General features: G+C 36.9%; 1 protein-coding gene across 1 annotated transcript in view; it reads left to right on the plus strand.

Moving 5' to 3' along the window:
- CNTLN (centlein) overlaps nt 1-14155 on the plus strand; it is a 282434-nt gene that overhangs the window by 162073 nt on the left and 106206 nt on the right. Inside the window, exons 11-12 of the mRNA XM_067553128.1 lie at nt 1533-1654; nt 4795-4920. Of these exons, the coding sequence (XP_067409229.1) occupies nt 1533-1654; nt 4795-4920 (248 nt within the window). The remainder of the gene's footprint in view (nt 1-1532; nt 1655-4794; nt 4921-14155) is intronic.

The following is a 14155-nucleotide window of genomic DNA, read 5'->3' on the forward strand; positions in this document are numbered from 1 at the left end:
ACCCGCTCCCTGCACCCAGTAGACCGTAGGCACAGCAGAGAATCTGGATCTTAGTTAATAGTTTCCTGCAAAAAATGAGGCTTTGGGAATCCTACAGTCTAGAAATTCATTGGCATTTTAGTATTAATATGATAACTTAAGTATTTTGATACAAAAACCAGTGAAAGGCACTTTTACTCCTTCAGTACTTATAGAGAACTTTGACATTTGTAGGTTAATCTGTTTTGGTTGTTCGTATTTTTGACACCTAAACTGGAAAATCTTTTAACAGGGAAAAGTGAATTCTGGCTATCTCTAAGCCTGGTGGTGTATCTTGCATCAGACATTCCCATAAAAATTCTAACCTTCGATGCAATGTGGCATCTGAAGTCTCAGTTGGATTGTGTTACAGTTTTGAGTACGTGCATTAAAAAATCAGGCTGCTGTTGGGAAGCTAGCTTCAGCATAAATATGGAGAGAGGAGCATTTCTCTATAATGCTAGCCATCTTTCATTGTGAGATTTAATTTTTACTGTTTACAGCTCTAGGTGCTAGTATCTCTCTAATTTATTGGCTCATCCCAAAGGTATTCCCTGTTCTTAAACAGTACGCATCTACTAATGATGTAGTTTGATGATTTTGGTATGACGGGGCAGGTGCTGTAGTCACTCTGCAAGCAGAACTCACATTGAATTCATTGGAAATTCAGTGCATAGTACATCAGAAAAATCGAGACCAAATTTTACTACAAATTATTATTAGATTAATTTTTTGTATTACACTGTAGGATTTAATTTGCTCCATTCTGTAAGAAGTCAATTAAAGGCTCTTGTGTTTAATATTTATACCTATGGTTATGGGGGATGCAATATTAAGGTGTGTAAAAACCTTGTTTATATGTAATTCTGGAATATAAATCAATGATTACTGCTATTTTTTCCATTCTGTCAAATGAACTGTGTTTTCCCACATGATCATAGTCATATTAAACATGGGTCAATTTTTTCCCCTACTTTTCCTATTTAATGCTGTACAAGAGGCCAGAGACTAGGTAAGGTGAGAATAAATGTGTATATAGGTGAAATCCTGACCTCCTTGAAGTCAGCAGGAGTTCTCCCATTGATTTTAATGGGGCCAGGATTTCAGCCAGTATATGTATGAAATATATAAATGCTGAGTAGCCCATAATATTAACAATGTATTTTTGAGTAAAATACAATGGGGACAGCCCCCTTTTAGTCTATATATTTCCCGGTGTACTAAATCAGTGCCTCTATGGGAAGAACATTAACAACTTGGGTAGTAAATTCTTGAAACTGTTTTAGGAGCATGAAAAATAATGAGCTGCCATATTTACTTGTAAGTAGTCATGAGAAATAGCAAACCAATTCTTTGGAGCTAATGTCTATGATTTTCAAACTTTCTGTTTAAACAACAAATTGTTTGTGTAACAATTGTTTAAAAATTGGAATTTTAGCTGAATCATGCTGTCAGTGTGGAATTCTCCATCACAGTTTACCGAACTCTTAATTTTTCTGTTTGGTGTTATACAGACCCAAGAAAACGAGGAGCTAAGAGAAGCCCATGAAAAACGCAAGGAGAGGTTGCAGATCTTACAGACCAACTACAGAGCAGTAAAAGAGCAATTAAAGCAATGGGAAGAGGGCTATAGCAAGTAAGTTATATAGCTTGTTGAAAATATTAAATCTGAATGAAGCTATTGTATAGGTGTCCTTAAAAGTGAATTTGATTCAAGTGAAGTCAGTGTGTGATGATCAAGTCTTTATCTTTTATTAAAACAGAACACGTGACATACAATCATATGATAAAATTTAAAGATTAAATCGTAAGAGTAAAATGTCATGAACTGACATCTTTACTTACTTTGTTTAAGATCTCATTTTATGCTTGACTGCAGGACAAAGGGATAGGGTTGCTTATTATGCCTATCTAATTCTCCAGTGAATTAATTTGTGGACTGTATGTTTTTCAATTTCTGTTATGGAACAATTGATTTTTATGTTATAAACAATATTTTAAAATATATTTCGTAAATAATATACAAATAATAATCACTCAGTGAAACACTGAAAATTTAAACATTAAAAAAGAATATTTGGATTAATTTTAGTTATTGAAGGGGAAAAAACAGCATATGCCCCAAAAGAAGAATATTCACCTCTGTCAAACAGCTGTAAAGATATTATTTCTGATCATCCTGGAAACAAATTGTTAATCTTATTATAATTATTTTAAAAACTAAATAATGAGAATATCAAAACTCTGGCAAATACAAGTTATTAAATGTTTGTAAATCCTACCTATAATTGGCAAATATTCTCATTTTAAAATCTGAAATTATGCCTAAAATCTTGAGTTAATTTAGGGACATCTGGGACTATAAATATATAAATCACAGTACTTCGATTTTAAAAATGTTAAGGGTTAAAGTATCTAGGCCCTGTTACCGGAAAACTCTTAAGCAGGTCATTGGGATTTCACTTTTTTAAAGGTCAGCATGTGCTTAAGTGCTGTCCTGAAAAGGATGTTTTCCATAATCAGGGCCTTGGTTTGCTCCTATTAATCTTGAAAAATGTCCAAAGAAATATTCATGGTCAGATTCTCATTGACACTGGAGTTATGTTGCACTGCAATGTAAATCCAGGGTTAGTAGAACTCAAGTTAGCATAACGGGGTTTGTTAATCTATAGCTGAGTGTCTATACTCATTTGTAACTACACATTAGGAATTGTTGAAATCTGGGTCCCAACCTGAGGCTCCAGCATCTGCACTACATTATGTGGACCCGAGTCTAACCACCCATATCCTAGACTTCCTAGCGCCCTCCCACAATGTGGCTGCTGTAGCCCTTTGTTCGTGGTGTAACTTGACTTGTGGGAAAACTTGACTGTCCACCACACTTGACTCTCCAGAGGATAAAGAAAGTAAAGAGAGGTTAAAATGGGAGTAAATATAATTTGCTGTCAATTTAAGGCTGCTTTGTAGTACCAGAGTGATATAAAGGGGCCGTAGTGTAAATGAGAATCAGGCGTCAGGTATATCCCCAGTTCAGGTATCTCCTACCCCACTTTAGTAGATTCCCACACCTGCACAATGCTCTAGCATTTCTAGGGAGACAGACTTTTTTAAATGAAAAAATTTATCAGGATGAAAAGTTGTAAGATTTATGAAGTTATTTAATACTTTTTCTCTGTGGGATGAAGAAGTTTTGAAAGATCAAAACACAAATTACATTATATGGCTTTGTTTAAGATGGTTTAAGATTGAGATGGTTCAGTTCTTTAGTAATAACTTGCAAAACATTTAACTGCTAGATCATTGTTTTAAATTTAGTCCAGGTTGTAGTGACTGAATGGTAGCTGATGAAATGACTCGATGGTCTGGGTCCAATAACTAGTATATAGGTGTCTTTATCATTATAAGAGTTAATAGACGTCCTTGAATCAATAAAGAGGGCAAGGACTGAAAGGATGCACAGACTGAACTATTTTCACATCCTTAGGTAAAGAGCTTTAATTTCAGTATTAGTGTACACTGGGGCAAAGAATGGGATGGTCCATTCACTGCTATATGTATGTCCAAGTTCCTATTAAAAAATAAATGAAGACAGCTATTGGGTGAATGGGAACATATTCAGGAAACCCAGGTTTCAGTGCAACCTTAGAATTCTTGGAGTAGCAAAAGAGCTACAAGTTATATTGCTTCTATAGCAACCCCTACCAGCTGATTTATAGAGAAGAGTACTGGATGAAGCCCTGTGGCTTGCGCTCCTGAATGGAGTTTATAAACCGTGTTTATAAAATTAAAGGATGGAGGTGGCCCAGGCATAACTGTATAGAAATTTAAAGCGGATTAAAAGTTAAGAAAGTCAGACATTAAACTACTGTTTGGTATCACCAGGGATCCCAAACCACTACTGACATTTAAATTGTGTATTAGGAACAACTCCCTATCAAGCCCTTCTGCAATTCCTGTTTCTCTGTAAAAGGTAGAGGCCTGATTGTCCTCTGATTCCTCTAGAACCTGCTATTTGGATGGCACCTGATGGGGCTTAATGCTCTTGTCAATTGCACAATCAACTTCCATTGATATTAGTGACTGCAGGGATGATGGGGACTCCTGGGGTTTCCACTGTTTGTAGGTTATTCTTGCCTTGGTAAGAATTTGGCATGCAATGAGAATGAAAAGAATTTCAGACAGAAATAGTTTTATTTAATTGTTTTCCCTGGCATCATCATTAATGCACAGTAAGGACATTTAAGTAAAATAGAAGGTTTGTAATCTTTTGTTTTCTTTCCTGTGTTTTCCCTAAATTCAGCATCTCTCTTTCTGACACACACTTTATCCATAAGAATGAGCTATCAAGTTGCTTTAAGACTGGACACTTGTACCAATTGCAGATTGATTGGCAGGGCGTGGTAAAAGAGCTGGTGGCTCATAACCTTTCTTGGAGACTGTGTACAACATCTTCACCTTATACTTTCTCTCTATTGACTGAATGAATGAGGAGACACTGTGATCTTCCACACATCAGTTCAGCACTGCTGCCATACCATGCCAAAGATGCAGGCTATCTTTCTGAAGCTATTTAATTTGAACTTAAATTTTGATACACCAGATTTTAGGAGTCTTATCCAATAAAATTGAGTTCAGCATACAAGAATTACATCCACTAGATGTAGCAATTTCAAGCTCATGTGAGTGAGAATGAGAGAGACCCTTTTTTTCTTGTTGGTTTTAAAATGTTAAAATAAATATTTATTTAAAGCAAACCCCTTTTTCATTTATTAGCAGGACTGAAAACACTAAAAGCAAACGCCAGCGTGCAGATCCCCACCAGCTTCGCCAAGAAGATTCTGATGCTGTCTGGAACGAGCTGGCATATTTCAAAAGAGAGCACAAAAAGCTATTGATTGAAAAGTGAGTTTCCTTTTTAAATGATATATACATGGAGAAACATGGTGCTAGTTTTCTGAAGCTTTTTCTCTTTGTGCCTAGAAGGCCACACAGAGGAATTCCTTACAAAATTCCAAGATTAAACCATTATCTTCTATCAGAAACAAAAAGGAAAAACATCAGGTTTTTTTCTTAAATCAGTGACAAGTTACAAGTTTGCTAGCACTAACAGAAACTGTATTACATGATCTAGGGATTGTGTTAATTAATGTGGCTCTCATCTGTTGGAGGTGTCGCTCTTCATTAGCCTGTATTTTATACACTGCCGTGCTTCATTTTTGGAATGAGGTGGTGAGGGGATAACCTAGCCAGCCATCCTTGTTTGATCTCCTTGATACATACGCAGTGCAGAATGCCTCTGCTCTCTTGGTTCCCTGCCCTGTCCTACTAATCCCAGCTGAGCTCATTATGGTGTAGCCTTGCTGCTACTCTTGGAGCCAGAGCTGTCCAAGCTAATTACTGGTAGCAGCAGAGCTGCCTGTTAAGGGTCTGGTGTGGATCTGCTAACACAGTCCTTGGTAGTGACCTGCAAAAAGCACGAGGGAGTTGCTCTCTTTCTTGCTGCGCACTGCCTGTCCTTTGGGTTTAGTGCTGATCCCTTCACACAGCTCTTTTAGCTGTAGTAAGTGTAAAACTTGGTGAAGGAAACTCTTACTTTAGAAAACATTCAGTTTGCTTCTTTGATCTCAAAATTCATAGACTATTATACTCAGCCTGGCAAAGTAAGAAAACTTCCTTCTGTACTAGACAAAAGGAAGTTAGTACAACATAATTAGCCTTTTCCTGCTATTGAACAATTTCTTTAAGTCAGCTTCATTGTGTAGTTTAACAATCAGGATACATAAGGAACTTCTATTTGAATTTTGAGTAGGCTTTTGTTTGCCAGTCTGACACCATTAATGAAAATTATTCTCCCATTTGGCCTCCAGACATACCCACTCTATGGAACTTACCATAAAGGCTAAATTAATAAATCACAGCTGTTAAAATTTTCTATCATAGGTAGGTGAGTCCATGTACTAGTGCATGCGCTCAGCTTACTCATTACAATATTACCAGTAGATGAGCTGCATGCAACTTTGTATTATTAATTTTTACTGCCCGCCATTGTGAAGTCATTCTTGTCACCTCAGCATTTCATCATTTCTTCTTATTTCCTAGTTCTATTTATGGCCATCATTGTGTCTATTTATTTTATTTATTTATTTTGATTTGTATACACCAGAAAGGAGCACCTATCCCTTATTATAGGTGCTTTCTGACAGCTGATTAAAGATGCCACTATATAATTACTCTTGTAATTCTCCTTCAACTACTAATCAGCATATCCACCACAACCAACCAATCTACCAGCAAAAACATATTAAAAATCTTCCACCAATGCCCTCCTCGTCTCTCAGAGCTAGGAAAAACAAATGGCTCATATACTGTGCATGCCCTGAAGGTGAATAAACTTGGGCTATTTCAGATCAGTAGTGGAGTGAGTTCTAAAGCCGAGAGGCTTTCATGGGAAACACCCTGCTAGCTACCTCCTTTCTTTTATAGCAGTCTAGTTCCAGGTCAGGTGCCTCCACTGACCACGGCTATGGCGATATGGCATATAGAGAGAATTGGTCTAATTTCTGTTTAAGATTTATAGGTCAAAGCTAATAACTTAAATTCCAGTGGATACTGGATACTTGATAGATAGCCAATGTACTGCTCTGATATCTTGGAGAATCTGTGGACCAGAGGGTGTTGGAGAGGGTGCTGAGTTCCCTTGAAGAGATTTGTTGTTATTTACTGCTGATTGGTAGACCAGTTTTTTGTTAGTCAGTTAAAGAAATAAATCCTCCTTTCTGTGTGTCATACTAAGGTTCTTGCTCAGTGTTGGTTCTGACTTCACTCAACTGTACTCAAGCAAATTTCCAGAGGACTGATTGTGCCTAAATAAAGTATTCAAGATGGTGTCGTATAATTTTTTGATTCTGCCTGGGGTAGAAACTCCTTTGCTATATTCAGATTCTTCTTTGAGCAGCTGGATAAAGAATTTATGTACATGCAGAGTGGCACCAATTATGTAAATTGATTTAGTTAAAGCTGTGCAAAAGGTTGTTTGATCACATTAATTGATAAAATGTATCAAATAAGCTTAAATTGATTAGGAACATATCTAAGGTAAACCTAAGTAAGCCACTTTTAAATCCAAATAGGTTTTTTTTCCATTTGCTTAACTAAATTGGTTTAAAAACTGTTTTAAACTAATGCAACTTGTGTGTGTGTAGAAAAGGACAAAGAGTGAATGTCAAGGAGGCATAATTCTCTTCAGAGAAGACCTAGATCCTTTCTACTTTAGAAAATCATTCAGTGGGTGAATAAATGACAGAATAGGCTTCAACCTTGTATGAAGGCCTATCAATTCCAAAGGCCACTCTGCAATAATCCCACAAAGGGATGTATCAGCCTGATAAATCCTCTGCAGCATGATCCAAGCCCTAAAAGTAAAGCAACAGTGATGTTAAGATATGATAGGAAGTCACACAGGCCACTGAAGTCAGGAAGTGTCATGGAAGGTAGCTTCTTTACTTAGGGCCTGATGCAAAGCTTATTGAAGTCAGTGGAAAGACTTCCATAGACTTGAGTAAGCTTTGGATCAGGCCCTTACTTTGTAAAGTTTCCTCCTCATTAGAGTCAATATTTGATGATTCCATTGGTGTTAATGGGAGTTGCTGAATTCTCATCTCTTTTGAAAATAGGGCATTTATTCATGTGAACAAATAAGGATTTAGGAGCTGAACTTCTGTCACCTGTTTTTGAAAGTCTTAGTAAAAGTGTTTAAATGCAAGTTTTTTTTTTTTTTCTGGATTTATAAGGTGCAGAATAGTTGAGTCCTCTGACAGAGAATGTTGATCACTATTGAATCTATACGTTGGTCTCTTCTAAAGCCATCTCTAAAACTGAAGTGAATTATGAAATTTTTCATTTTTCTTCCTGAAATCTATTTTGCTAACATAGTTTGTTACCAAGAAAAGTATCATGAAACAACTTTACAGCTGCAATATTTGATGTCCTAATCCTATAAAACAAGACATACATGCTTCTGCATGCTTGTTAATCCAGTATTTGGCCTGTTATCCCATGTACTTATTGTTTTACCTGAATTACTTGTACAGGATGCATGTTTTATTCTCTGTTTTGTAAAGAATGGTGTATGTTTACTGTGCTATCTACATACTTATTAATAATGGAGTAGATTTTGAAAGATACAGCCTGTAATGCGCATTGAACTTCATAAGAGTTACAGTCATACAAGGTATCTGTGCCTTTGAATATCTACTCCAATATTAATTACAATCTATTAATATATTTTATAGTTAGTAAAATCAATAATCATGGGACCGCACTGTGTGTTCAGTTTCTCTAGGCATCTATTTCTCTAATAGTGAATATCTCCTTCTTAACCCTTTTCTTTCACAGTGATGGGGATTCTTGCACTGTTTTTGTAATTGGCCTGTATCCTAACATAAAAGAAGACTTCTCATTGTACACAGAAAATATTTTCAGTGACAGTTTTATTTCTTTTTTTTTATGTCATTAACAAAACCATTATTTACTCTCTTCCAAAATACGGTACTTTATTTCAGACATCAGACTGTGTATCAGGTGTGGATGGAGAGCCACATTTTACAATTCATGATTTTATAAAACTGCTTCCTTTCCATCCTCCGGGATGAAAAATTGCATTGGTCCAAGAACTGGGACTTACTATATTGAGACCTGGATCAGTATCATAAAAGCACCACTACTCTAATTGAACAATGAGAGGTTTTAAGTCTGGTATCTTGTAAACTACCAAGGCTAGAAATAAATAGACATTGTCCTTGAAAAGCTAGGAATCCTAGAGATATCGGGTGCTAAACTCTTTCCAGAACTGAAGGGACTGGAGAAGAAACAAAATATGGCAGTTGGAATAACCGGACTTTAAAGGATGTCTGTCATCTTAAATCATTAAAATATATTTTCATTATTTTTGTTGTTTTTGAATGTTAATTTCATGACATTTCAGTAGTACTATAAAAGTTAATGGGCCAAATCAAGTAAATGGAGTTACAAATAGGATGAATAATGCCCCTTATTTGTTGTTATGCTATGGTCACTATCCCACATGATGTGTGTGATATTTTTGAAATACCATGTTGCTGCTGACATCAAAAGCAATTCCAGTTTCCATATTCAGGATCTACGTGACCTCAGTGAAGTTAAGCAGAGAATATATGGGACTTCATCACTCTTCCCCCCATTCCCCAAGGCAAATAGAAAAATAGCAGAGTATTCAAATGGTCTTTCAAACTTCACTGGGGAGAATGAACCATAGTGCCAGTATAAAAATTAGCTTTTATTTAAGTTTCATAAAACTGAGGAAAAACTTCACAATATTCATATTCTGTATAAATAATCATTGCCTGCACTGGCACTACTTGTGTCATTCAGTGTGAATATTGGCTGCAGAGTCTGGCTAAAAAGCAGTAGCAATAAAACTAGTTTTGCTTCCATAAAGTTTTTTTCTGCTTTTTTGTCTTTTGCTTGAGTCCAAATATAGCAGGTAGGTAACTTGTGGCTGAGCATGATTAGTGCTCAATGACAACAAAATTAAAAAAAAAATTATCTGGAAAGATACCAATTGGTCAAAAAAGTGACAATTGCTCTGATCAAGAATGAAATTTTTAAAGGTAGCAAATTCACTTAGGATTTTAAATCCCATTGAAAGTGACTTAGGCATTTTTGAATATTTTACTCCGATAGCCCATTTTTACCAATGGTATATGTTATTTTGTACTTTTGAAATACATTGTCAGTTATATTTCAGCAATAAACTGTATCGGTTAACTGGTGTGGATACGTTACTGTTCTCTGCTGAGGGTGATCTGGCAGTGCTGATGGGATTCTCGGCCCTGCATTATTAAGCCTTTCTCTGTCACTCTTGTCACAAGTTTCCACCAAATCTTGCAGTTACTTATGGAGTCCTGGTTACCGGAGAATATGGGCTCAATCTGTCTTTGGAAGTACATTACCCTAGTGTTTCTCCTGTTTTTAGCTAGACTCTCTTATGGGCATAGCCAGTCTGTTGATTTTTTAAATGAGACTCCATGTTGTTCTGTTAAGTCCCCATAAAGAGCCCAATAGGGTTTTTGTGAGGCTTCACATCTGAAGAGGCAGGGGTTTTGTGGGAAAAAATAGTATGTGGTCATGTAATTAAAGACTGTATTATAATCCATACGCACAAAGAGACAGAATTAAGTCAGCAAGGGAAACCTGAATTCTGGCACGGTTGGGGGCAGGACAAGATACCAGGAAAGCGGTTTAACTAGGCCACAAGTTTATTAACATATATCTGGAAAACTATCTGGCAATAATTCAGCAAGTGCAAAGCAATCTGTTTTCTCTAAACCGAGCGACATAGGGATGAGGCTCTCTTAAGTGAAAGAGACTGTCATAAGTGAATGGCCTCTCCAGAACAGGGATGGGATGTTAGTTTCCAGAGATAGTTTTTACCAGGTAAAATAATGGTTTTACTGCCTTTGGGAAAACTAGTTAGTTACAGTTTAAGGCATTTGCTATTTAAAAAACTGGATAATTAATGCACACTGCTTTTACACTTAGTTTTAGGTACAGATTCAAACTGTAGTTACATAAGACAGTAGATTTCTAGATTAATTTAGGGTTGTACAAACAAATAAAAAGTAAAACTTCAGTGTGTGTAATACTAATGCATGTAATTATAATACTGAACATTGGAATGTCTGTTTACATTTTGGTCAAGTATTTTCTCAAAAAAGTTGTGTCATGACTTGTTTCAGTTTTCAGTATTATAGAAATAAAAGTTAAATACATTCCATTATATGAAAATGTCAGTAATGCAGAGCTGTAGACTTGAAGTATTAAGCAGTCAGAAGCATGCAGAGTTGCAGACTACCAATCCATTTGGCCATGCAGCTTCCATAGCAGAAGATCGACTTTGATGGAGTGGATAGACCGAGCCTATTTCTGAGTTTTAAATGGATGTATCCAAAGTTTGAAAAGATTCATTCTGTGATTACTGAACTTAATGGACACTGAAGCAATTATTTTCCCCATGGTTTAAGCTGGTATTTATCAGCAGCCTGTCCTAAACTAGTTTTTCCCAGAAAATTGCCAACCCTGATCTGAAGTCTGTTAATTTTCACTGTTAATTTTTGCTTAGGCCAAAAAAAAAAAAAAAAAAGGCAACTAGGGGGCAGAGGTACTGGAGGCTTCTGTCTGCAGACTCAGGAAGACAGCACAGCAGGCAAGTAAATGCCTCTGTAGCACTTGTTCTCCTGCCTTGAAGCTTGCTCTCTGTCCTCCATCTAAAGGGAATATTGTTACAGATTGGATAATCTTTTCTCTCTCTCACTCACCCAACACACTCTTTGGTATATAATTCAAATGTACTAATAAAGGGAAAATGCTACAAATTAAAACAATAAACATATAATTAAGGCTGTAAGAAAATTGCAAGGCTGTGATTTTCTTGCAGAAACTTAAACCTTCACCACATTTTTTCACAATGCCACTCTCTCAAATGTGGCCTGGCTGCCTATACTTCATGACCAGGTGGGGCAGAGGCGGGTGAAGAAAGAAAGAAGATTGGTGACCAGATGGAATCCTAGGTATCAAATTCCATCTTCTGTCATACTTTTATAAGCTGCAATTTATACTATATATTTATGCTATTTTTGAATCCTTAGTTGTTGGCACTTCTTTGGTTTTCCAGCAACTATTAATCTAAAATTTAGCATGCAACTCACTATTGAAAACCATAGGACCATTTGTTTTGTTCATTTCGTGACTAGACAGTGGGAACGGAAGGAGCGAGAAGGTAATTTTTGTCATCACTGTCTCCTGGAGATACATCAGACAGCCTTTACTTAGCACCAGTAGATATCACTTCCTGCTATTTTTAACCATTCAATAAGTGACTGGCTCTGGAAATAAGAATGATAATACATGAATCTCAGAAATGAAGACCGACGGATAAGAGAAACTGTATAGTCAAATACTAGCTTTCCTTGGCCAAATAAGACTGCAATTTTTTGTGTAAGCTCTGTAAGTTTACAATCTTCCTCCTGTAAAGGAATTCCAGTAAATCATCAGTTTGAAGATGCCCAAAATGTCAGTAATGCAGGTACTTTTTGCTTTACTGTTTCTTTTGGTAACACTATTCCCAGTCATATGTAATGTCTTTAGCTCTTTCTCACAGTCTAAATCAAACACCTGCTCCAAGGTTTGCTCTGACCTCCCAAGGCTGTCAGTTGACACACAGATATACAGATATACTATTTGCAGGCAAATATTCCTGAATCATAACATTGTAGGAACAAAGGTATCTTTTTTGTCAAAGTCCTATTTGATTCCTGAAAAGTCAGATTCGGTTCAGGCCTATCTCAGATCATATTGACCTAAACAACTTTTTTTAAAAAGAAAAATGTAATACAAGCATACTTGTTCCCTAGTGCAACAGAGCAGAATTTTGCTTTATTAAAAGACTCATTGGCAGGTAGAAGCAGGTGCCTCTCCTTAATTAGTGGAGGAGCTTGCAACATGGATCTGCAATCTTCCTACCTCTTCTTTCATGAGAATAAAGTAGTGCTTTTTACTTTGTCCCATCTTCTTTATAAAAAGTCACTTCTTTGCATCTTAATTAGGATGCTCCCCTGCCTTACCGTCTGACCTAAACTATAGGTGTGGATGGTAATTCTCTGGCATGCCTTTGACATCCATAGGGCACTGAAAGCCTGCTTGTTCTGGATGCAGCAGCTTAAAAAGTCCCTCTCCCTCTTCATTCTCTTCTGAAGTCCTCCCAAAGAGATTAAAATGCCTCTTCACCCATCCTTTCCCACAGTGACCTGTTCCTGCATTTGGCTCACCTTACAGCTTGGCAATCCTTCCTTGCCCAATCAAATGTAAGGCTCATTTCCTTAGAGGCATGGCCACTTCTTGGGTTCAGAAAGGAGACGCCTCCCTGATTGAATTCTGCTGAGCAGCCATCTGAGTTCTGTCAACACTTTCTCCAAGCACTACCACTGGATCTGTTTGTACCAAGAGATGTAGTGTTTGTGAAGAGTCCTCCAAGGAGTCATCTGCTGCAGCCTTAAGGGTGCAATCCTTGGGGAAAGAACTGGCATTCTCTTGGCAGGATACTCCTTTCTGAAGTTACTGTCTAGTCGATGCATGTCTGGCATACTATACTTAATACAGACAAATCAGGTGAGCTTCATTCCCAAAAGGTTCCTGGTTGACATTATTTCTTTTAATCTATTTCTTTTAATTTCTAATAAGAATGTCTCTTCCTAACAGTCTGAGGCACCCTGTTGTCAATTATAAAGATCACAATAATAAAAAAACAAAATTAAAATATATACAACTACAGGAAGCATAACCCCAAAGAAGTCAAACCAACAGTGCAAATGCATCATACTGCAGAACCCCACTTTCTCCCCCTTGTCAAATGCCTGGAAAAATGGATAGGCTTTGCATTGTGCCCTGAAGGTCAACAATTTTAGAGTATTTCAAAGAATGCCTGTACACAAACTTCTGGATATATGTCCATTGAATTAGTTTGCTGTATAGACTGGATGCAACTTTCTGATTGGATGTTGGAAAAAAAAGGTTAGACCAGCTAGAACAGTTGTACTCATCCAACTATGGAACGGGATGATTCAGTCAGTTTTATTTCCTTAAAACAAACAAATAAATAAAACAAACAAACAAAAAACCAACAACCCTGTACACTGATCCCAGGGCAATGGTGGAAAATAACATCCTTTGCTTGGATGGTTTTATCCTCACACACCAGAGATTCCTGTTCTCAGCACTCTTTTTTATTGGTGTTTAAGAGAGTGGCAGGAAATTCTTTGTTGTCCCACCCTGATGCTAGATAAATGCTGGAACTCTGCAGAGAGCTGCAGATAAATGTTTGCTGTCTCATCGGGGCAGGTGTTGCTCATTAGACCGTACCCTGCTGGAGGTGTGATCGTAGCCCTCTGGCAGTAAGAGTTAAGAGTATGGAACAGTCAAGTCCTGAGGGACAGAGCCCTTGAAGCTGCCAAACCTAGGGGAAGGCTTAGTCTAGGGTTTATGCAGTTATTTTGAAATTATCTTTTTGTTTATATAACAAGACCCCAGTGAGTGTGTATCTTTT

Source organism: Emydura macquarii, unplaced genomic scaffold (assembly GCF_026122565.2).
Source record: "Emydura macquarii macquarii isolate MOO-44397 ecotype Brisbane River unplaced genomic scaffold, CSIRO-AGI_Emac_v2 contig_1451, whole genome shotgun sequence".
NCBI lineage: Eukaryota > Metazoa > Chordata > Testudines > Chelidae > Emydura > Emydura macquarii.